This window comes from Ascaphus truei, chromosome 1, assembly GCF_040206685.1.
Source record: "Ascaphus truei isolate aAscTru1 chromosome 1, aAscTru1.hap1, whole genome shotgun sequence".
In the NCBI taxonomy this organism is placed as follows: domain Eukaryota; kingdom Metazoa; phylum Chordata; class Amphibia; order Anura; family Ascaphidae; genus Ascaphus; species Ascaphus truei.
Genome location: NC_134483.1, coordinates 455,595,948 through 455,620,132, shown reverse-complemented (window position 1 = coordinate 455,620,132; position 24,185 = coordinate 455,595,948). Strand labels below are relative to the sequence as shown.

Here is a 24,185-nt window from a genome sequence, read left to right as displayed (position 1 = left end):
ATATAGCAAGGTCTCAAGAATGCCGGCAGGCCAGCACCATCTAGAAGCCTGGGACTTACCCCGACAACTAATGCAAATTCTGTAATGACATCAACAGTGGCTGCTACAATAAATAAAGCCTCCCTTTTTATACTTCTGGCTAAGCGGCAGTCTATTGGACAGGAGTAAGGGAGTAAAGACTGTTATGGTAGGGACTGCCTTCAGCTCTACTGAAAAGGAAAATAGGACCTAACAAGCATAGGAGAGAAAGAAAAACAACATTGTGTCATCTGTATAAATATAAGGCAAAATCCTGCTATAAATGATTGCACTTACAGGATGCCAGATGAATATCAGCCAAATTGATAGGTCTTAGCTGCTGTATTGAAGAATCCTCTCTGTCAGGTTCAGATGAATTCCACATCAACGGTGCAGCTGCTGGGCTCCAATGGACTGGAGAAATTGGCACAGCTCTCAGAGGAATATTTCAGATAAGGAAATGGGAAGGTTGTACGATTGTACAAACAATTTATTAAACTAAAACACACAAAAAAGATATATCCTCCGGGGTCACAATACGCCCATTAGCCGAATCCTGCGTTTCCCTTCCCACACTCTCGTCTTGTACACTGTTGCTCACTGGCACACGAGGTTCTTCGGTAGATCAAAGAGACGTCCCGCGTCCTTCCCCCCTGATACCTTCATGCACCGGAATCGCTTCCGCGTCACGTGAGGACTAATCTCACGTCTCGCAAGATACTCTTTGCAAGTCCTCCAGAGAAATCTTGTGTCCACGTCCTCTACCCAACTAGTTTTGCTTGCTGGCTTCGTCAGGGGTCTGGATTACAGCTGCTCACTATCTCCCTATTTGTACCCTTACTAATCAATAAGGATAATTTAGGCAAGCATAATAAATCTAATACTGACAAAGGTACTCCTCTTTAAAAACAATTCTTCTACCTTTCCAATACAAAAAGTACAATTCTTGTAACTCTTCAATGCAGAAAATACATAATATATTACATCACTAGAATCAATCTCATGCATAATAATTATACAGTCAATTAAGCTAAACTAGAAATATTAACATTACCATGTCCTATAATAATGTGAACTCAAATATAAAATAAGGAGAGATTTTATAGAAAGGATATTAGATCCATTTCCAAGTTAAGTCCTAAGGGTGATAGTGTTTTTAATTTGAAAATCCATGTTGTTTCCAACCTGTTGATTGACAAAAGTGCAATCAATCATTTAGAGCAGGATTTTGCCTTATATTTATACAGATTACACTATGTTGTTTCTCTCTCTCTCTCCTATGCACTTTAGGTCCTATTTACCTTCTGTCTATTGACTTTCTCTTGGGATAGCTGCAGGGAGAGTTAGTTTTATTTAATTTAGGCATTTTTGTTCCTCTGGTTAAGTATTGTTTGCGCAATTCTTTTCTTTTTCAGCCTACTATGACTGGAGGCGCTGTCACCAAGGAGAACACCAAGAAGCACCGTAATCCTGTCCTGTTTCCCCATGTCATCGCGGAACTGTCAGCATCTCCTGAGCCAAATAGGTACCGAGCACCATACAGACCCTGTAGCTAGGCAAGATCTCCCAGGGGGTTGGGGGAGCAGCACTACCTACATAAGTGTAGCCCTGCTTCCTATCACTAGCAAGCTGGTACTATATGCTGTATTACCTGCTGGCTCACAGGGCCTAAGTCTCTGCCACGGAGAGCCTGGGGTGCATACAATATATATGTCCGGTGCAGCGCCTCCACCTGCGACAGATCCCGCCAAAGGGGGAGTGAGTCTTCGCAGGACGTATATGCAAGAATTACCCTTACACAGCCAAGTTCTAAAACCAATCTCTTTTACTTGCAGGTCAAACTCACGGTACATTACATGCCATAACATCCCTGTATACGGGTATACATTATATAACACGCCACGGCGGACGTCAACATTTCCTAGCGCCACGGCAGACGCCAACAATAACCTGCGCCACGGCGGACGCCAACAGTAATCCCCACACCCGCCACCGGGTGAGCCCACCCCGTGTCCGATCCTTACGGATTAGTCCTCCCGCTCACAGCAGCCCTATGTGTGTGTATGGGTGACTGCGCAGCCACTATGTGCAGGGTAAATGAATGATACAGTTGAGCACTCCGGTGCTCGGGACTGCCACGATCTTCAAAAAGGGTCTCTGTACGTCGACACCGATCTATCTCTCTCTCTCTCTCTCTCTCTCTCTCTCTCTCTAGGGTCCGGGGCGCTCCCACCCGGACTCCGGCAACTCCAAGGGGGGGCGGGGGGGCTGAGCCCAGACCTCCCTCTCGACAGAATAGTCCCAGTAAAAACTTACAGTGGTAGGGGAACAGGAGCCTTACTAAGGGTGTCCCTAGCTCAGCTTGTCTCTAAGGTGACTCAGGGCTAACTGGGCCTGGGGCACATGGCCTGCGCCGGGGCGGTTCAACCTCCCCTCACAGACTCTCCGTCTCCTCTCCTCTCCAATCAGCTCTGACTCCACGTGCGCGCAACCACTGCCTATATCTCTGGCACCTCCTCCGCCCATTGGCTAGATTCTCTCACCTGACCCTCCCCGCAGGGCTGCTGGGTCAAGGGACTGCTTCCTCCCGCCAAATGCACTCCCCTCCTTCGCGGGCTTTTACAACTACTATTGGCAAGCGCAACCTCCCGCTCATTTGGGTGAATCCGGGGTCACGGCTACATCAGTATTTTTGTCCAAGAGAATAAGGGGTTAATTTACAGGTAACCGGTGGTTCCTTGGAGTAGTGCAGTTGAAATCTGCGGGTCTCACTAGAGCCTATAAATTAAAAAAGACCCCCCCCCCCCCAAATAATGAAGAGCAGCACAAACTGCTGCTTTATAAATCAAACATTTATTGTTGGTGATTATGAGGGAGTATACAAGAGGTTAAAAAAACTCTCACTTTAGCGGACCAAAAGAACCACACCCTAGCTGTCAGGTTTGCTAGCTGATTGGAAAGGGGAGGTTTAAAAGGAAGACTGCAGATTTCTTCTTCTCTGTCATTTTGCGCTCAACCTGTGAAGAAACAGGTTGCAGAGAGCCTGGCTGAGGGGAGAGCCTGGCTGAGGGGAGAGCCTGAACTCCCTGTTGTGTGCCTGGAACTAAGGACTATTGTTTTTGTTGCAGACTGATGCCATTTCATTTCAATGCTTTATTCTCTGTGCAACTACAACCTGCTTCCCTGGTAAGGGAAATAAAGCACTTTTCATTGCAAGAAAGTGGTGTGCAAGCTCTTTTCTGACCATACCGACAAGGCCGCTCCGTCACTGATGTATTTTAATTGGACACACCTCTGTAAATCGTGAGCCATACATAATTACTAGTGACTGACAAACATAGTTGATAGGCTTGTTTAGAACATACTGAACAACTCTGATTAAATATTAGGGAGACTCCCTGCAGCGTAGCTAAAAATTGCATCATTGTGTACTGAGTCTCTGATAAAGGTACCTCACACCACTGAATTTTCATGAATGATGAAGGCATCTTCATTAGTTTATCTGCGTGTAACTCTTCAGGTAAGTTTGAGGCAATATATGTTTATCCTAGTGATGAAGCCTAACCATTGGTTGTAAACCATTACCTTAACCATTGTATCATACCTCCCTCCTTATGCTCCCATATGTGCTGGTGAGTGCTTTGCTTTCAAATGTGTTTATCAAATATTTGCAGAGTTTGGTGTTTACTCCAATATCCACTCATTATTGTCACAGTAGAAACTGTATTTGCATTCTACAGATGGGCCTATGAGTGTATTACTAGTACTACAGGTATACTGCACTAAGATCAGAAACGTATCCAGTAGGAATTGTCGGGTGTGATTAGTTTTCCCAAGATACACTTGTAGCGCTGCTTTTATTTAAATGTGTAATCCCTCCAAAGACCAAAATGAACCAATGGCTGCACTGTGGCAGTGACGAATTTAAGGATAGAAATCAGGGGTAACCAATTATTTTTTTTCCGTGATCTAAATTTCTTGGCCAAGGGCCAGCCTCACCCCTGGAGTGGCACAGAGCGCCGACATTTCCAGTCTCAGGCAGGTGAGATTCAACAGAGCAAGTGTGTTCAGAAGCTCAGTCGTTGCCTCCCTCTCAGCACAAAATCGTCCCTGGCTGGCGTATCACAGCGTTACCTGCAGCCCTGAGCTCCACCTCGTCACGTGACCTCCAGGTGCAATTAATCGAACACAAAAGGGGGAAGAGGCCAGAACCAGGAATGCAGGTAACATCGTGATGCAAACCCACACGTCACAACGAGATGGCCGAAAAAGCCCTCACCCTGAAAGGGGGAGACCGCAATGGAGCAATCCATTGACTTAAATCATTATTTTTTTAACTGAAATCAGACACGGTGTAGGCTAGCTGTGTAATATCTCTATGAGCTAAATGGGTAAAAAGACCCCTAAAACAGTCTCGATATAACCGTCTCCCTTAGGCTAAGTCCCCGCTAGCGCTGAGCGGCGCTCGTGCAAACAAGCTCACCCGCAATCGGTGCTTAGGTAAACAAAAAACCTATGCTTACCCGCGCCCTCAACTACCCCGCAATGCCCCCCCCTCCCAGCGTGTGTACAAGCAGGACACCCGGCGCTCATGCTTGGAGCGCTCTCCAAGCATGAGCGTGCTCAGCGCCAGCGGGAACTTAGCCTTACTGCAGCCAGGGTGGAGCTTAGCTCGTGCTTAGTGCACTCAGATTGATTTTTCTGAATGCGCTTGTCCAGGCTGCGTGCGCATGTGCCCGTGAGCTTGCTGCTTACCGAGACAGTTATATTTGATTTTGCTGCTCGCTGATGTGTCTCATTGGGCGAACCAGCTCCGTGATGTCACAGCCGCGCCCCCTGACAAGCCCCCCCCGCACGCGCAACTAACAGGACACAAAACGCCGGAGCAAAATGAGCGCCAGCGCACTCTCATTTACCCTGGCTGCGGCCTTATTCGGAGACCCCCAATGAAAAGCTTAATTTGCAAAGAAACCAAAGCAACCAAATGTTTGCTTTAAATAGGATCACAGAGATACAACTATATTGATAAAGCAGCAGTCCTACTACTCGTGATTTTCTCCCCCAGTTTACTGAAAGTAGACGTTACCCCAGAGCTGATCAGGAGCCCCCCAATGCCCTGTCACCTTCTGGTTTCTGAGTCATCAAATAGGTTAGTTCACTGGGAATACTTGCCCTGTGAACATAAAATCGCCGCACAATCAGGGCTCGCTCACTCGGTCAATTAAAAATCACAACGTTATTGGGAGATATTGCAACTTTCTATTTGTGAGCCAGCGCCAAATTTATAGTTTTTTGTTTGTGTAAAATAAAACAAAAATATCACGGGTCCCCCTTTAGGTAAAGCTTAAAAATCATTTTTTTTTTTTTTAAAGCAGTGGTATATTATTTTCAAAACGTGGTCTTCTTGCGTGTTGTAAGGTCAGGTTCTGCTCCAGCTGAGGGGAAAAAATATCCGTATTGCTATAATAAGCCTGGATTAATCAATACAGGTGTTCCAAAATATAATGTATCTGTATAGTATGAGGTGGGGGTGTCACAGTATTTAGACACGTGCATGTATATTTGTGAAATACATACATATATATGTATGTGTGCATGCATATCTAATAAATACACACACAGTATGTTTGCATACAAACATCTCTCCCTGTCCCCTTTGATCTGTCAGGCCCCGCCCCGTCTCGCGCCCTTCGCTCGGACACGTCATGCCACGTCCCCCGCGCACGCGCACTCCCTGGCCAGGCCTCGCGCCGCTTCCGGGGGGATGTGGAACGCTGTGTGAGCTCCAGATACCCGATTGGGAAGGGGGTGCTGTGATACACACACACTGTGCACACGTCACACCGCGGCCCTCTATACATGCGCTGCACCCCCCGCATCTCTACCGCACCGAGCTCCCTGCTTTCCCTCCCCCCCCCCATCTATCCACGGGTGATCTAAACACATAGCGAGGGCAGTCCTCCCCGCTGCCCGTCCCGGAGCTGTCCTAGAGGCGCGAGCGGACAGGATCAGACATGAATTTCCTGAGAGGGGTGATGGGAGGTCAGAGCCCCGGGACCCAGCCCTCCGGAGCCGATACTGTGAGTCACAACTACCTGTGTCATGGTGTGTGTGTGTATATACATATATACACCACGTTATATGTGTTATATATTATACTGAACCATAGCATATATAGATATATAGATATAGATATATATATATATATATATATATATATATAAAATCACACTCACACATGAGCTTAATAATGCTGGATTTGTGTGTAAATCTGTATAGTACCCACCATATGTGAAGACAACACGGATACATGTGTATACGTATTTGTAGAAGCTGTGTGTGTGTGTATATATATATATATATATATATATATATATATATGTGTGTATATATATATGTAATCTCTTGTGAGCACAATCACATGTCTTAGACAGGTCTGCAACCCAGCCTTTCACCATTATCACCTAGCACAGGGGTACACAAACTGGGGGGCAGGAGATTTGTCTGGGGGATGTGGGCAGATGCAGAGGTCCCGCGCTCTTCCCCAGGCATTTAAATTAAATACCAGGGGATCGCGTGAGGCCCCTGCAACAAGAAACTTACCTGGATTCAGAAGCTGTAGCGTGTCTCCATGGCAACGCGGCGTCATATGATGCCACAGTGTCGTGACGTCACAGGCGTCAAATAACGCATCAGGTCACGTTACCTGACGTCATTTGACGCATCTGCCAGGGAGGAGGGGGATGCGAGCTCCGGAGGAGGCAGACAGGGGGGCGCAGCAGGAAACGTTTGCGCTCCCCTGACCTAGCATACAGTGCTTCCAGTGCAGCAAGGCATTCTGGGAAATGAAATGCAGATGAGCACACCTTGTCACCTTTTGCCTGAAATCCATTTTTACATGGAACCCTTATAAGCTAATGCTTGGAGTAAACACAGCTTTAAGCACAGCACGGGAATCGGATGCAAAGCCAGAGAAACCACTCACAGACATGTTTCAATCTTAATGGTCTCATCAGTGTGAGGTTGGTTGTACTGGCTTTGCCATTTTCAAGGCTGTAGGATTTACCATCACATTTTAAATTATGGTGGCTGAAAAAGGCAGCGCGCTGGATCAAACACTCCTAGTCTCCTAGCTCTACAATCACCGGCCGGGCAGCATGGACATATTTTTTTAAAGAATTCAATGGACTACAGACTACTTCTATGTAAATTACTACTTGCTTTAATTTGTGCTGTACATTATGTATATCTTCACCCTTGGTGTGCCCTGTGCTATTTTCTTCTGTGGTTGATCCACCTGTGGAGTTTATCTTCGGTGGATTTTAGTGGAGGGGAGTACTTCCACGCACAGGAGCTGCAAGAGGGGGCAGTTGATCCAAATCAAAATCTTAAGGAAGCATGAGCACGGATCAGAATCCCTTTACTGATATGTATGTATATATACATAAATACATATACGTAGTGTATGTGGTTATACCAGACAGGGCCGTAGACTGCTTTCCTGGGGCCCAGGACAACGGTTTCCATTTCCAATTATGCACTGGCAGAAACGCAACTGTGTTGGTTGACTGTTTAAATGCCAAAATGCCTGTGACTTGAATAAAGGTGGAAATTCTCTTCACGATCCCTACATGGTAAAATATGCCTGGACCTTGGTATTAATGCAGTGGTGTCTGCAATACTTCAGGTAACTATTTAATAGCGAAAGTCATCGCGGGCGCATATTTTAGTGTGTTAAACCAATGTATCAACTTAATGGTGTGGGAAACGTAATAATGCTATGGTAAAGACGCACACGACCGCTGTCGATTTATATTACAGTTTGTTCTTAATCACCAGGCAGACTCTCTGATAGATGGTCAAGTATCCCTGGTATATGGCGTGAGTCGTGTGATATTAATTAAAAATGTGATCACGGGGTTACCAGCTACTGCCCGGTGAACTCTACAATAGATGTAAGTATCCACCACAGTAGATGCAAGAGTTGCAGTATACTGATATTTGCAGAGACCCCCAGAAAGGATTGGATAGTTAATCTAAGGAGGTACGCAGATGATGCCTAGATGTCCGGTAGTGGTACGTGCGTAAGCACGGATGCCGGGCTACAGTAATGTCTGCTATGCTTAAATAACATAAACTGCCTATTTTATCCTGGTCTAGTGGTATACAGCTAGGAATATAGTATATACATCAAGTAGATCCCGGAAATACTCAACCTCATGTTTGAGAAACTCGCTAATTGTTAGCACAGTAATATATAACTGGGGAAAAACATAGGTGCAGCCAAAAGAGCATATATCCCAATCGCAGACAAATGCTACCATGTCTACTGGTCCCCTATATACACAAGTAGCGATATTGGGTATGAGCTGAGGTATCGACTATATTAATCAAAACAAGCCGTGCCCAGGTATGAGTCGGGCTGAAAAGCCGCACACCGGCATAAATGCTGGATATAGATCAGACTGGTGTCTGTGAATCAGATAGATAGATATACTGCTTCATTACGCTCCAGAGAGCATGTAGGTGGTACGGAGTGTGAAGGTTCGGCATTCCATATCTTGGATCAACTCCTAGTTGCGGCAATGGGGTCAGGTCGAGGACCGATTAATGTATAGTTGGCACACCTAATGTGTGATGCCTAGAGGCACAGTGTCAATCACAGCACCATATCCAGTTATAGCCTCTTAAACTAGCCACCATAACATAAAATCAGACCCTTCCCTTGTAGCAAATTATTGCTAGATACAATACAACACTTTCAAAACTACCGCCCACATAGCGTAACGCTGTGACGTCACTACATACATACTACCAACAGCATGCTTCATCAAGGGCGGAATTAATTGAGCGTTCTGATGCAAAACGTAAATCTGTGGTACGTGCGCAGTGACGTCACTGCGTTACGCTATGTGGGCGGTCGTGTGTGCATCTTTTTACCATAGCATTATTAAGTTTTCCACACCATACATTGGTCTAACGCACTAAAATATGCGCCCGTGATGACTTACACTATTAAATACAGCAGGGCCCCGGGTATACGGCGGGTTCCGTTCCAGGGGCCCGCCGTATAGTGAAAATCGCCGCAAAGCGGATCCGGCGATTTTCAGTGATTTTGCATGCACAGAACGGCGTTTTCGCCGTTCTGCGCATGCGCGGCCTATGGTCGGCGCGTGCAAACTACGGTATGCGAGCGCAGACAAGTCTGCGCATGCGCGCCGGGCGCAACCGCCCGTTCTGCGCATGCGCGACAGAAAATCAAAGATGGTGGCCTCCTTCTCGGTGCCGCCGGATCGACGAAAAACGAAGCGCCGAGAAGCGTGGCCCTGCTTTAGTTACAACAAAAGACAGGGGTGCCCAATGCTAAATCCAATTGACAAAACATATATGGTAATAAGTATAAAGTTTTAATACTTCAATAATAATAATTACTTGGTTATTTAGTTTAACCATTTGGCCAAAGCGTCGTAAGCCTGCATACCAAACGTCAAGGTATAACCAAAAATGCAGGTCCTACACTACACTGTGACCCTTCCTTTTACCTCTGTATGAGGGGAAAGAACCATAGTAGATCCTGTTCTTGCAGCAAAGTGAAAGACCTCCCAAGTTAAAAAGGTGAGGAGGGGTGAGCCCTGGGGGGGAGGTGCCACCTACATCCATACAACTGTTACCAGTCAGAAATTGATTAACACACTCCTCACCTTTTTAACTTGGGAGGTCTTGCACTTTGCTGCAAGAACAGGACCTACTACTATGGTTCTTTCCCCTCATACAGAGGTAAAAGGAAGGGTCACAGTGTAGTGTAGGACCTGCATTTTTGGTTATACCTTGACGTTTGGTATGCAGGCTTACGACGCTTTGGCCAAAGGGTTAAACTAAATAACCAAGTAATTATTATTGTTATTGAAGTATTTAAACTTTATACTTATTACCATATATGTTTTGTCAATTGGATGTAGCATTGGGCACCCCTGTCTTTTGCTGTATACATTTGCCACGTCCAGTAGCACTCTTTTTGACATAAATATATATTCATGATGTGGTGGGTGTAGGAGTTTGGGCTAACTATTAAATAGTTACCTGAAGTATTGCAGACACCACTGCATTAATACCAAGGTCCATGCATATTTTACCATGTATCCTACTTGTTCTACCACCGGCAAGTCATATGAGTTCGGCTGAGGCCCCGATGTCGCCGCTGCACGCGCGCCTACCAGGCTGGCGACGTGTGCTGCTGAGTTCCCTGGTCTGCAGTGAGCTGCAGGGTGAAAGATGGGGGCGCGGGCATGGCTGGGGGCGCGGGCATGGCTGGGGGCGCGGCCATGACATCATGCGGCAGGTTCACCCTTATTGGCTGAACAGCCGGGGGGAGTGGCCAGTGCTGAGTTGTGAGCACAGATTTTCTGTCTTCAGGGAAATCTGTTTGCACAACAAGGTAGGAAGCAGGCCCAGCCCCATTGAGGGGCAGCTCTTGATGGCGGGCGCTGCAGTAGGCAGCGGGGACCTACCTTAAGTTGTGGTTGAAAACTAAGAGGTCTATGTACCATAGATACTTGACCTCATACTACACTAACAGACTACAATTATACTCTCTGCCTACTGGCTGAAATGAATGGGTTCTCCTTCTACATATACTCATTCGTAATTTAGACGTAGATAGATCAAAAAAAAAGTAGGGCACAGTCAAACAGGAGCAGGGAGAGGATCCAGTAATACAAAAATCTTTATTGGAGTATGCAAAGCATAGTGGAAAACCTCCTACGCGTTTCGAACGATAGGTTCTTTATCAAGTGTATTACTGTATCCTCTCCCTGCTCCTGTTTGGCTGTGCTCCTACTTTTTTTTGCATGTATCTGGATTTCGTCAGCAACAGCACGTCTACCTAGACAATGGAGGTGATCGTGAGTAACAACAACCATAACTTCATGCCTTATGGACATTCCCAATGAAATGGAGTGGGTGGTTATTCCACTTACCCCCAGTTTTCAGCAAGAATTGCTCAAGTGACTACTTTATGGATACACTCACTTGCTTATGATGAATATTGACTCCCCTATACCTATGGTTCAGGATTTATTACAATATTAAAAACAGCCTGGTACTTGAGCACTCTGGCCATGCTTCTTACCTGTAATTTAGACCTAGTCTGGTCACTAATCTGCTATGTGTATATATGTATAGATTATCTATTGGTGCCTATGTTATGTATGATTGGCCATAGACATACATATTCAGCAATCTTTACTTCATTTTTATATTGATAAGTTTTTGAATAAAGCACTTTAATACTATTATCATTTAATTATTGGAAGTTTAGAGTGTATTCAGAGGGATCATCTCTATTTTTGCGTCTCTGCAATCGCCTCCGGATGTACCACCGTTGTCTGAAGCTTAACATGTCGAAAACAGAACTAATACTCTCTCACCCTTCCATTGGAACCCCCACGCCCAAACTCTCCCTGACTGTCAATAATACCACAAACACATCATCCCAAGCTTGCTGCCTAGGGGTCATCTTTGACTCCGCCCTCTCCTTTTATTCCTCACATTCACGAAGTCCTGCTGTCTCCGTCTGTGAAATATTGCTAGTATATGCCTTTTTCTCATTCACGACACCACTACATTCCTAATTCACTCACTCAACCTGTCCTGCCTTGACTACTGCCAGAATCATCTACCTCACTCATCGCTCCTCTGCGCCACTTTGATAATCCCTACACAGGTTTCCCATATCTTTTTAGAATCACACTTAAAACCCTAGTTCTGACTTACAGCTATCAAAACTCTCCCCCCCCCCCCCCATTACATCTGTGACCTCAAACCCAAATATATCGCTAAACGCACCCTACGTTCTGCCAATAACCCCTTAACATCCACACCCCCAACATAAATTAATTTGGCTGTACTATACTCAACCCCAGGGGTGCGCAAACTGAGGGGCGTGAGATTTTCCAGGGGGGCGCGAGCGGTTACAGAGGTCCCGCGCCCTTCCCCAAGGCATTTAAATTAAATGAAGGGGAACCGCGCGGGGCCTCTGTAACTCAATTACCATGGCTTCCAGTGACGCGTCGTCGTGGCAACGCAGCATCAAATGACGTCGCAGGGTCACTTGAAGCCATGTGACCATGGCAACGTGACGTCACATTTGACGCCGGAGCCAAGGTAAGGCTAAGTCCCCGGTGGAGCCTGCTGCACGCGCGCCTGGCGTCCTGGCGGCACGTGCGCAGCTTAAAACCGTGGTCTGTAAGGCTGTGCTTATAGTGCCGGTGACGCTGACGTCACACTGCGGTCGCTGGAAAAATCAAATTGAAATAACTTCCAGGGATCGTGACCAAGCCGTCGCGTCGCGCTTACTATAAGCGCAGGCGACCGCGTCAATGCATTTGTTTTGACGCAACGTCACGCCGCTTTCGTCAGCACTATAAGCGCAGCCTAAGGAGCGATCGGAGGTGTGGGGGGCGGGGCAAAAATGGGACGGGGCCAGGACGTCAGACACAGCCCAGCCAAGCAGCTCAAAGCACTGCACCAAGCCCCACAAGCTCAGCACAGGGAAAATAGAGAGGAAAATGGGCTTGTAATACTGTAATCAATGAAGCTGCACAAGTTGGGGAAAAGAAAATAATCAATTTGCATGAAATGTAGTTACTGTTTCTAGATGCAGCTGGTACTATTTTTGCCCATTCTTTGCACCTATATTGAGACTTCGATGAATAAACCCTGCCCACCATGGGTATAATTTTTTCTGTTTGTTACACTTGCATTGCTTGTTGGAAGCTATTTATCAAAGTTTAATAGCACAAGATGTATCAAAGAAAACAATCCCCAAAAGAAAATGTTTTTCTTCCCTTTGGTAAATCTGATGCTGTTTTTTTTTTCATTCATTCATTTGTTCTGTTGTTGTTCTAAAGAGACTTTGATAAATAACCCACTTGTTGGGCTTAGTATTAAAAATCCAAATGGTACTAGGATTATGTTTGTTTTTTCATGTCATTTATCATTGAATTCACAAGTGACAATTTTCACGAGGCACCGCAGAAACAGGTATGAAATAAAGCAATTCCATAGATCTGGTAAACTTTTTGTTGCACTAGATCTTCACATATTTGCTGCTGGAAACGGTAAAGTGAAGAGTACATAAGTCCATGTACCCCAAAGAAAATTCACTTAAATGTACAGCTCTGATTTAAAATGTAACTTTTAATGTTATTACTTAAAACATATATTACTGAGTGTTTGTATAACTGTGTTTAAAAAGAAATTAAACAAGGTACCTAAATCCCCTCATATATAATAATCACTCGAACACATTAATTCAATTGTCAGGTGGTAGAGAATATAAGGTACAGATCAGCACTGATGGAATGACACACCAGAGATCAGTGACAATTCTCAATAAAATTGGTCAGAGTAGTGATACTGGGAAAGGAGCTGGCTAATGAGTGGATCACAACTAATTATGGCCAACTCCCAGATGAGCCCCTAAAGTAACGGGGGGAGAATACCTAGTATATGGTCCAATAGTGCCTAAAGGGAATTCTATTAAAGAGTATCAAAATGATACCATCTAGCCTTCCCCACACCACACTCTTTATAATATATAGCGCTGCAGAATATGTTGGCGCTTTACAAACTAACAATGATAATAATAGTTGCGATTGATTTGACATTTTTCTTGCTCTGATGGTGTTGTTTGTTTTTGTTGTCCAGATCCAGAAACTCTGTGACCGAGTAGCCTCATCCACCTTACTCGATGACCGCAGAGATGCAGTGCGAGCTCTCAAATCCTTATCAAAGGTTTGTGTCCCATTTAAAGCAGCATTGTTTATTAACACTGGATATGCAGTAGCAGTACTTCAGTACATAGCAATAAGAATCTATTTCAATAGGGGATAAATTACCTATAACAAATACGTCATACGTTCTACTGTTAATCGTGAGGCCCTTCCCTGCAGGGTATTTTTTCTTTTATTTTTAAATCTATTCTGATTAAAGGGTGTGTGGATATTTTAAAACAAAAGGTGAGTGAGTGCTGATTTGCATGTCATTTCCCAGAATCCCTTGCTGCAGTGGAAGCACTGCTAAGAGAATATGGTGAAAAGCTGAGCTACAGACCTATCTGAGAAACGTGAATGTGCTCACAAGTGATCTTTTTATTTTCTGGATATTCTTAAAGAATTGCTCTCTTTCATCATCATCATCATCATCATCATCAAAAAAAAAAAAAGTCATGGCTTTGGGATTCATTCTTATTTTGGACACCTAGGCTTTCTGAGAAATGGGTTACTAGCAATCTAGGGCAGTGGATCCCAACCTTGGATGTTATTAATGAGATTAAGGTATTAAGGTAAATTTGTAATTCGTTTTCTATGATGAAATTATCCAATGCTGGGATTGATTGGATGTTTCCTATTTTCACATCCTTGACCATGAACTGGAGTTGCTTTGTAAATGCCCTAATTTTGTCATGATCAGCAAACAGTGATGTATTCAGGCCTTATAATCGCACATTCTGTTCAGAGTGATGACTGAATATATAGGCCAAATAGGATAACCTCATAGGCCATAGTGCATCCGCATACCAATCACAACATGTAAGTGACATTACCGGGAACATTTTGAACTTTCAAATGCAGCTCATGGAGTCAAATAACAACGATCTCACTCCAGTACTTTGTCATGATCGCTACCCATTTAATTGCACAAAATTAAATATAGTAGAGAATTGAATGCACACGACTTTATAACACGTATTACTTCTGCAGCTTGGTTAAAAGCTGTTCTTAAATGGTTGGCATTGTTTTTGTAGCAAGGGCCTCACAGTGAACATTACAATGAGAGAACTTTGCTTCAGGGCTACTTGATTGGTAAATATGGTGGTGTAGTGACAAAAGTCAGTCACGTGCTCCATCTGTCCGCACACCAACACATTTATGCCATTGGCAGTAATGAAATAGTTCAAGTTCTGAAAAATCTTATTTGCTGTTGTACGACTTAAAGTCTAGCAAAATAAAATCTTTCTCAAATGTCTTTTCAAATTTTACATGAGCAAGGAGCTGAGCAAAAAGAGTTATGTTAGTACTCGCATCTAATTGCAATGAGAAACTTCCCCTGCTTCACACTTTGGACAAGTATATAATTGATTTGAGCAGCCATAAATAGTGAGCATTATTAGGCCCAGGCCATGGTGCCTTCACCCGTGCGGAGGCTGTGGGAAAGTGGACGATTTCCCTGGCCATGGTCGACGGGCCGTTCCTAGGGGCGTCACGGAGCTGGTTGGCCCTCATTGGGCGAACTGCTCACGTGACCGGTGTGTCGCGCCAAGAAATCCATTTCCACCCGCGCTATCTATGGGTGCGATCACTGCCTTAATCGCGTCCCCGCGCGGTCGCCTCCGTGCAGTCTCCCACACAATGGACTCGGCCTTAGATAGTGAGAGAACATTTCTCCCGCCCATCTGATGTGGTGGTCCGAGGTCTTGCAGTGAGATTTAAGAATTGACCCCCAACCTGTTCTGAGTTTGACGGACCTTATCTAGGATGCCTGTGAGTGGGAGGCCTGTGGGAACCCAGACAAATCTCGCATTTGGGGAACAGGTAGCAGGGATGACATGTTTACTGATCAGAGTGATCGGCTTCCTTCGAATGATTCAATCACCATTCAGTAACGTCCTTACAGCTATTTTGTGTACTGCTTGAATCCAGTGTTCATGGCAAGAAGATTGGCTATTTATCTGTGTAATGATGGCACCATGCAGTAATTAGTTTTCAAATCAAAGTTAAGTTTATCATTTTAATGACTTGCAAACAGTCTTGCAACCAAAAGTAAATAGTTAAACTCGCAATCCTCCTGGAAGCATAACATGTTAGGCTCTTGCTGTTATAAAAAAAAACAAAAATAGAATTCCTGGGCTAAACACAGTTTTCTCTGGCTTCTGATGTTACCGTGGTAATCTTTAGACTGCACTGTGCTCTTGGGAAAACTTCATTTTAACCTTACAGACACTTAATGTTAAGAGCTTGTATGTCCTCATACTTCCTCCCAAGCCTGGTCCTACTGACCCCTTCTCCATTACTTTTGGCAGTACTATCATACACCCAGTATCACAAGCACGCTGTCTCGAGGTCACACTCGACTCCTCGCTTACATTTTCCTCTCATATTCACAATCTAGCTAAAAACGGATGTTTTGACCTCTGTAGCATTGCTCAGATACGCCCTTTCCTCTGTGCTTGTACTGCTAAAACGTTAACACAGGCTCTTATTCTCTCCCTTCTCGATTTATTGTAACCTTCTACTGTCCGGCCTTCCTGCCTCTCACCTGTCTCCTCTACAATCAATTCTAGACACTGCTGCCAGAATCACTTTACTATTTCCTAAATCTTTCTCAGCGTCTCCCCTGCTGAAATCCCTCCCCTGGCTTCCTATTTAACTCTGTATCACTTGCCAAATTCTCCTCCTCATTTAAGGCTATACACTCTTCTGCCCCTCCTTACATCTCAGCCCTAATTTCTTGTTACACATGATCCCGATTCTTGAGTTCTGTTCAATGATGTCTTTTGTCTACCCCCTTTTTATATCTAAAGCCCTCTCCCACCTACAACCTCTCTGCTGGCTGATACTATACATCTTGGATACACTGACCTTGGCCCCTTGCAGACGCACTTACCAGATCACCCTCCTACTGTCTCTGTAAGTTCTCCATACTTACCACTTACAATAGAGACTGCGACTATTCTAACACAAACCAGTGGCAATCGCCAAAAAGACCCAGGTACATTCTGAATACATGCCTTAAACTTGCCTTAAACTTGCCCCAGCATTTCTGCATTGATTAATGGCCCATCAGATTAACACCGGGGGTCCCTGGCAGTCCCATTCAAACTGAATGGGACTGCCAGGGATCCCTGCTGTGTTAATCCTATGGGTCATTAGTCAATGCAGAAATGCCTTAAACTTGCCTTAAACTAGCCCAGCACATACCCAGCATGTAACCGGGCTAGTTTAAGGCAAGCTTTAGAATAGTCGTGGTCTCGTCTGTAGATTGTAAGCTCTTCGGGGCAAGGATTCCTTTTCCTATTAGTTTCTGATGCACTTATCCCTATTATGTGTTATAATATTATGTCACGTGTATTACTGCTGTAAAGCGCTATGTACTTGGATGGTGCTATAAAAATATACAGACGGACATCTGAACGATGCTTCAAAATGAAAAAAATAAACTTTGGAAAAGGGAGAAGAGATCTCTTAAAATAAAACCAGGACAGACTGCCGCTCTAATTTGTCCAATTTCTTTTAGAAGTGACTCATTGCAAAGTAATAGTCTTCAAAGTAAATATGATCTCCATCCAGTTTTTGACAAGACTTTATTTTTGTGACTCAAGAACATTGGATGATTTGCTGGTCACATGTATTGCTAGTTCTGCAATTGCCTTGGGATTTGCATGGAAAATTAAATGGATGGCTGATGAGTGCGCTGAGTCGTCTCTTTGCTTCTTCATATGTAGAACACATTGTCACAAAGTGATAGGTGAGGTTGAAATTGTAAAGCAAAAAGAGCCTCTTTTTGTAAGTGCTTGTTAGGTTAACATTGAACATGTCCATGCAGAGACCGAACCCATATGTTTACACTTTATGGACATTTTGATGTGAATTTTAAACAAACTGCAACACTCATACAATGATTACTACTTTTATTTTCCCTGGTTTTTTTTATTGACTGTTATTTCTACCTTTTTGTATTATAAAGGTAGTTAAATGTACATGTTACGGACTAGAGGGTAACATAATATATGAGACGATAAAATTGAAATCTGAATGTTCTTTCAGGAGACTTTGGTAACATAATACACGTGGTATGTTTTAAATTGGCTACCAACCTGTAGAAGGTGAAAAGTATACCCCTAATGATTCATGTACTGTATGTGAAAATGTTTATATATTGGGGGGGAGAAACACTTCTCAGAGCTTCTTCACATGGTCACGTGTGTGACGTATGTCAGCAAACTTTAGTGTTAATCAGTTCTAGACTACAGTGAGGGCTTTTTGCTTTCTTTTCCCATTTGTTTTTCTAACTTTTCATCCATATTTCTACTGTCTTTGATTAACTATTGATATGCTGACTCTTGCAGTAGTAGAATCTTCCCCAAAGGCATAAAAATAGTACTTTAAAACATTTTTGTTTATATATCCCAAGCAGAAATATCGACACGAGGTGGGCATTCAAGCCATGGACCATCTTCTAAATGTCTTACAGACTGACCGGTAAGTAAAACTCCCATCCTCCATCACATGCCTTAGGCTAGGTACCCAGTGGCCGTGACGGCGCACACAAGTTACGGCGCTCTATTGGGCCGGCCCCAGTAGCTACCTGCACGCCCCGGCATAATGTGCGATGCACATCCGCTTTTGCCAAAAGACAATTTTGTCTTTTGGTGCGGCGGCCGAGCATTGGCCACGTCACGGCGGCGGTTTTAGACAATGAGGGCGAACCAGCCTTGTGACGTCATGGTCGCGCAACCCCTCCCCCCACCCCGTCGCGAGTTCCCGGTAGTTCACCTGGTCGCGCTGATGCCGGGAACGAGCGCCGCCAGGCACCGCATCGCGCGCACTGGGGCCTTAGCCTTACGGCTTGAGTTTTATGCAGTGCACAACAATGGCAACAAAGGGGTTACGTCAAGTTGTTTTATTTTCTTCGTTTTGGTGTGCACCCCAATAACGGAGTGGCGTTTTGTGGCCATTCCGTTTTACGGAGATATTGGATGACACACATGACCTTTATCCCATCTAAGCACTAACTAGCAGGTAGTGCCCGACCTGAAAGGGCCTTTTAATGATAAATATTATGGGTCCCACTTTTTCCACCCTGCATCCAGCAGTTTTGTTTCAGACAGAGCATTGTCACTTGATAGTAGCAGGAGTGAAAGAATAACAAAAGCTAATGTTTGGAGGTGAGCTTTGTCTGAAGTAATTCTGTTAATGCTTTCAGTTCTGACTCTGAAATAATTGGTTATGCTCTGGACACCCTGTACAATATCATCTCTAATGATGCAGAAGAGTCTGGTAAGCTATTTGTTTCTTATTGCTGTACACATTACGAATGCGTGTCATTTAGCTCCGCCCCATATAGCGCCTTTTGTGTGTTCCTTTTACATTAAATACATTTTGGAGAACTTTTCTTACCTTCATGAAATGCAAACCTCATTACTTACATTGTGTGCCTCACAGAAAGCGCCTGTCTGCTGCCAGAAGATTCTGTGCTTTATTGTTGCTCCCTCAAACGGTCCTCCTTTTTTTTTTCTTTCTTTCTTTAAAATGCTTATTTTTTTATTGATATTATTTATACTGGCTGACAAAAGACCATCCTGTGTGTTGGGCAGGGCGCCTTTGTTTTCAAACACACATTTAGTTGAGACGTTATGCTAGTTTAGTTCTAGGTAGCATCGTATACCAAAAGCTGGGGAAACACACACAGGAATGGTTTGATTTACGATTTACCATATTTTTGTAATATTTTTAGCATAAAAAAAGATACAGAAGAAAAAGTATGAAGAACACTACCTTTTAAAGCTGCAGTTCAGCCTTTTTAAAAAAAAATTTTTTTACATTTATTTTTTTACTTCAATAGTTTTATGTGTGCAATCTCTAATTACCTAAAGAACTGTATAGCTGCCGGTCAATTCGTTCTCCATGTATTGATAGGTCGAAATTTGGTGACATATTAAAAGCTGGGATTTGTTTATATTCTGCTTGTCTGTCAGTGGAAGCTCATGAATATTCATGAGCACTCCTGCACTGACATGTGCTAGAGGGAGGGCAGGGCTGACAAAGGGGTGTGCCAGGGCTTGTGACAGGACATGAAGGGGCAGTGCCTTAGCAAATGGCTGTTAAAATAGAATACAAGAAAATTGGTCTTTCAAAGTTGTTTTTTTTAAAACAGAAAATGCTAAAAGTATTTTTTCTTACTACAGAACTGATTTATTAAAAAAAACACACACATGCAGGATATTAACTGAACTGCAGCTTTAACTCCAATTAACCCGGTTCAAATCCTAATGTTACGTCTCTGTGACCTTGGACAAATCACTTTTTGCCCAAGGGCAATTACACATAATATCTAATTACATTGGATTAACGTAGACATAGTATCCATATCTGTTGAGCAGTGCGATCATGTTTAAAACTCATGTTTACTAAGCAGTGCTTTTCCATATGATACATTCTTGCACTTAAACACCTTGATTGCAGTGAAAATACAAGGTGTCTTGTGGAATAGCACCACTTGGGAAATATGGCCTTTAGAACTCATTCTATATGCAAAATGCTGTGTGTTGTTCTGCATACGTTGTCAGTACTGCATAAGCAGTAGATTATAATTATTAGAATTTAAAAAAAAAACCTTTTTCCAAGCCTACCGATCTGCGGGTGTCTAATTTGATGACACTGGTGCAAAGTCTCCTGATTTAGAGTAGTAAGGATCAACAGAAACAAATCTACCATACACCCATGTAATTCTACTGGATGTCCTAAATCATTCTTTGAGAGTAAGTCCAACTGAGCCAAACACAAATGAACTAGTCGTGTGTCAAACATTAGAAGGGTTGCTCATTCAGTAAGAGCATTAAAAGCTGGTAGGGGTATGGTTTTTGATGCATTGGAAGTCATCTATGCCTAACTGTCTGCATATATTACTACTCCTCTGGCATATTTTAATTATCATTAACACCTTTTGGTCTTGAGACACCAATGAATTAAAAAAATGTTGTAGGACTGAAGCTGGTATCCCCTTCAGTGCCCTATTGAAGTGCAGTGTACATCAAGAAAAGTGCCACCCCAGGGACCCTTATGCTGTACACCGTACATCATTGCCCCATGCTTAGTTTTTAGGGCTGTACAGGATTACTTACCTCACTGAAGGGGCGGGTCTGCCCCCTCCCTGTCACCATCAGGCCCGACAGCCGGAACAGAAACCGCATCACTTGATCGGTCATGTGATGCGTAAGTGCCGTAAGGTCTGTGGCCACGGAGGTGGCACGACCCTCCGGCACTGAAAGGGCTAAGAGATATTTCTGTGATTGGGCTGGTGATCGCTCTTGGATTTGATTTTTTTGTTTGATTAAAAACCTTACAAATTCATTCCTTGTTACACTGTGCTTCCTTATCCTTCCCACCCCATACCTCTCCCACATCATTCATGCAGTTGGCCGATACCCTTCATGGACCCTTCTTCCAAGAGACACAGGTGAACTGACACACACACACAGATCAGTATTGCTTCTGGCAGGCAGACAGGCTGCTTCTGTGGATCACTTGCATGTACAGCCCACTGTAAACTAACCAGTAGCTTCATGGTGGGGACACACTACCTATGAATACACATTGTTTTATCAACATGCATTGCAGATGTGAATGTTTTTCTGTAAGTGTTTTTGCATGTTTCCCGATGACCAAAGGCAAAACGTCCCAGTTTGTTTAGCAGAGGAATATTAACAAAAGCTAAAAGATTGTTTTGCTTTGCTGGCAATCAAAATGACTTGTTTGCCTTGACTGAATTAATTCTTCCCGGAATAAACATTTGCTAAATCTTGTTGGCACCTAAAATACAACTGGCATAAAACGCTGTGCCCTGGTCACTGACTACATTTTAATACAGAGTTTGAATGTTTATTGCCAGTTCCGTACCGTAGAATTGTTGCTTTTATTAACGTGGCATGCACGCTGCCATTTTTGAATAACTAAAGGTATCATCACCCTTGGAGTTTATCAAGGTCTGCAGATGACTTTCTTGTTTTGTGAATTTATCGTCTTTTCTTTCTTTCATGTCTACCTTTGCAGCTGAATCTGAAGGTAAAGAGATAAGCATCTTTCTGCATGCACGGTGCTCCAGCTTGTACTCGCAAAGCTCGTTTCGCGTTTTTCTTGTAACATACCATTGTAGCTTCTATGCCACTTCCGGAGCTTTGTCAACACATTCCACTTGCAGTCCAAAGTAGGACCGACTTGAACTAATGACATTTAAAATGACTTGCCAGGTTAAAGCTAGGTGATCAATACCTTTATTTTGTTTAGAAATCATACATGTATTTTGAATTGTTTTTGAAAGTTGATCCTGGAAATGGCTCTAAATATTTTAACACCAAATTTGTTCCCAGACTAGGGCTACACCTGAGTACGTTACCATGAAGGTGGAGCACGCAAAATTAACAACCACTATCTCCATATTGTAAATAAAGAAAAAATATATATTTTAATAGCATTAATTACATAGTTTTAACACCTCTGCTAACCACAAGTTAATGTTGTTCCTACTTGGCACTGCACTTTGAACGTCACACCTGGACTTAACTGCATTGGAAAGCTTGCTTTTAAGATGTCTTCTTTCACTTTTGTCGTTCTCATCATCTGAAAACCTTCAAACATGAAAACAAAAAACCCTGTGAAGCTGCAACTGTTATTGCTGTGGGTTATCCTGACAGCATGTGCATTGCCAAACACAGAATAAACATTTCAGACTGGCGCAAAGCACGAGGAACGTGTTTAGGGCTGCTAATACCTACACACCAGTATCTGGCATCTTACATTTTGTAGCTTTCTAAATTCCCTACAAAAAAATGTGTTCACGCTGTGAATCAATAGAAGATGTACAGTCTCTAATTTTTCACTGTTCCGAGTAGACAAGGGGGATTTATAAAGCTCCGATAAGGGTTTACTTGCACACGATCTGGTGTTATTTACCATTCAAGTCAATCGCAGTTAACACCGAGCTCCGGTGCTTCCTACTGCATCTCTGTGATTCCCAGCGAATGAGTTTCTACAATTATTGGTTCTTGTTCATTGGGCCTTTTCTAGTAAACCTGGTAACAATCTGTATATGGCATACCTATGAATTCCTGTGACTGTAATGTGCCGTGTATGGTGGAGGAATTGTCTCTTTTAACTCATTTCATCTTCGTGTCCCGTCCCCTCGACTCCTAATGTAAGGCCATGAACTAAGCCTTGCAGATCGAAGCTAACGAACTAAGGCCATGAACTAAGCCTTGCAAAGGAAGCTAACGGATCAGTCCCGATTCCTTAACCTCCACATTTATGTTCTCACATTAAAGTTATACTGTCCCACTCATAATGCAGCTTAAATCACATGGGTGTTCTTGCATGAGGCCTTCTGGTGTTGTCAGACACCTTTATAGGCCACTCACTTTTTGTAAATATGGGCCAGTGTGTTTATGGTGAACGTGATTTGTACATTTCAAAGCATGGTGAATGCTGCATCATAGTACAATTATTTTGGCATACAATTAATTAATTAAATATTCTTTCTAGAAAACCTTTCCAGTTGTGCTGGACACCCTCTCTGATGCAGTCCTACATTTGATTAAGCTGGATATTTTAAAAAGCCAGAGAAGCAGGTTATTGTTTCCAAATGTGTCAGACTAGGATAATATGGCTTTTTTTAAATAAAAAGTAGTAATCGGGTATTGAGTCCTGAATTGTCAATAATATGTTGTTCACCATCAATTCATTTGCATGTTATATATTGGACAAGGACATGAAGTTATGTGAAACATGATGGCGCACGATATCCGTCCGTTCATAATGAATGTTACCATGGTAAAGTCTGCTGTCTTAACCACTACTCTCACGTCTGTTACCACTGATGCCTGAGCTCTCTTCAGTGGTAACACGGGACAGCTTGGAGGTTTATGCTGCTCTGAGGGGAAAGTGGCTGTTGTGCGGTGACTTAGCAACTTGGTGCTGGAATGAAAGTGCATGTTATGTGAGCAAACTGCTTGCTCTGCTTTCCTTATACGGACTACTGTGCAAATTCTAGCCCAGGAGCATGCACCAAAATGGAGACATTTGGTAAATCTCGCTCCTAGTATGTACAATTCATGCAATTGTGGAATTTGTATAACAGGTAAAGTGTCCCTAGCAGATGCATATTGCGATTGAGATCGAAGTGCCTCTACCCTCTTGCGTTTTCAATGCTTTAATCCCTTTACTATATTTGATAACCAACATGATTATGATCAATATGTAATATATTTTCAAAACAGAGATTTGTTTACCTCATTTCAAGATTGAAAGGCCAGAGTTCCAATCAAATGTCTACACATAGCTTTCCTTTTTTTTATTATGCAAACTAGTATTCTAAAGATTGAAATCCTAGCATTA

At 43.4% G+C, this 24,185-nt stretch overlaps 1 protein-coding gene and 1 long non-coding RNA gene across 12 annotated transcripts in view; both read left to right on the top strand.

Annotated features, from left to right (window-relative positions):
- The first annotated feature begins 608 nt into the window (after positions 1 to 608).
- LOC142471917 (uncharacterized) lies at positions 609 to 2,806 on the top strand. The gene is made up of 3 exons (XR_012789556.1): positions 609 to 910; positions 1,434 to 1,543; positions 1,854 to 2,806. It is a non-coding gene; the product is annotated as an uncharacterized LOC142471917 (long non-coding RNA).
- Positions 2,807 to 3,459: 653 nt separating this feature from the next.
- USO1 (USO1 vesicle transport factor) overlaps positions 3,460 to 24,185 on the top strand; it is a 61,834-nt gene continuing 41,108 nt past the window's right edge. For 2 of the 11 annotated variants that reach the window (XM_075565205.1, XM_075565182.1), the window contains exons 1-5: positions 5,741 to 6,098; positions 13,726 to 13,812; positions 18,214 to 18,278; positions 19,003 to 19,076; positions 21,849 to 21,860. In XM_075565205.1, the coding sequence (XP_075421320.1) occupies positions 6,033 to 6,098; positions 13,726 to 13,812; positions 18,214 to 18,278; positions 19,003 to 19,076; positions 21,849 to 21,860 (304 nt within the window). In that variant the 5' untranslated portion in view covers positions 5,741 to 6,032. Of the gene's footprint in view, positions 3,539 to 5,739; positions 6,099 to 13,722; positions 13,813 to 18,210; positions 18,279 to 19,002; positions 19,077 to 21,848; positions 21,861 to 24,185 lie in introns of those variants that run through there. The other 9 variants (XM_075565220.1, XM_075565190.1, XM_075565200.1 and 6 more) reach the window with 8 other exon arrangements.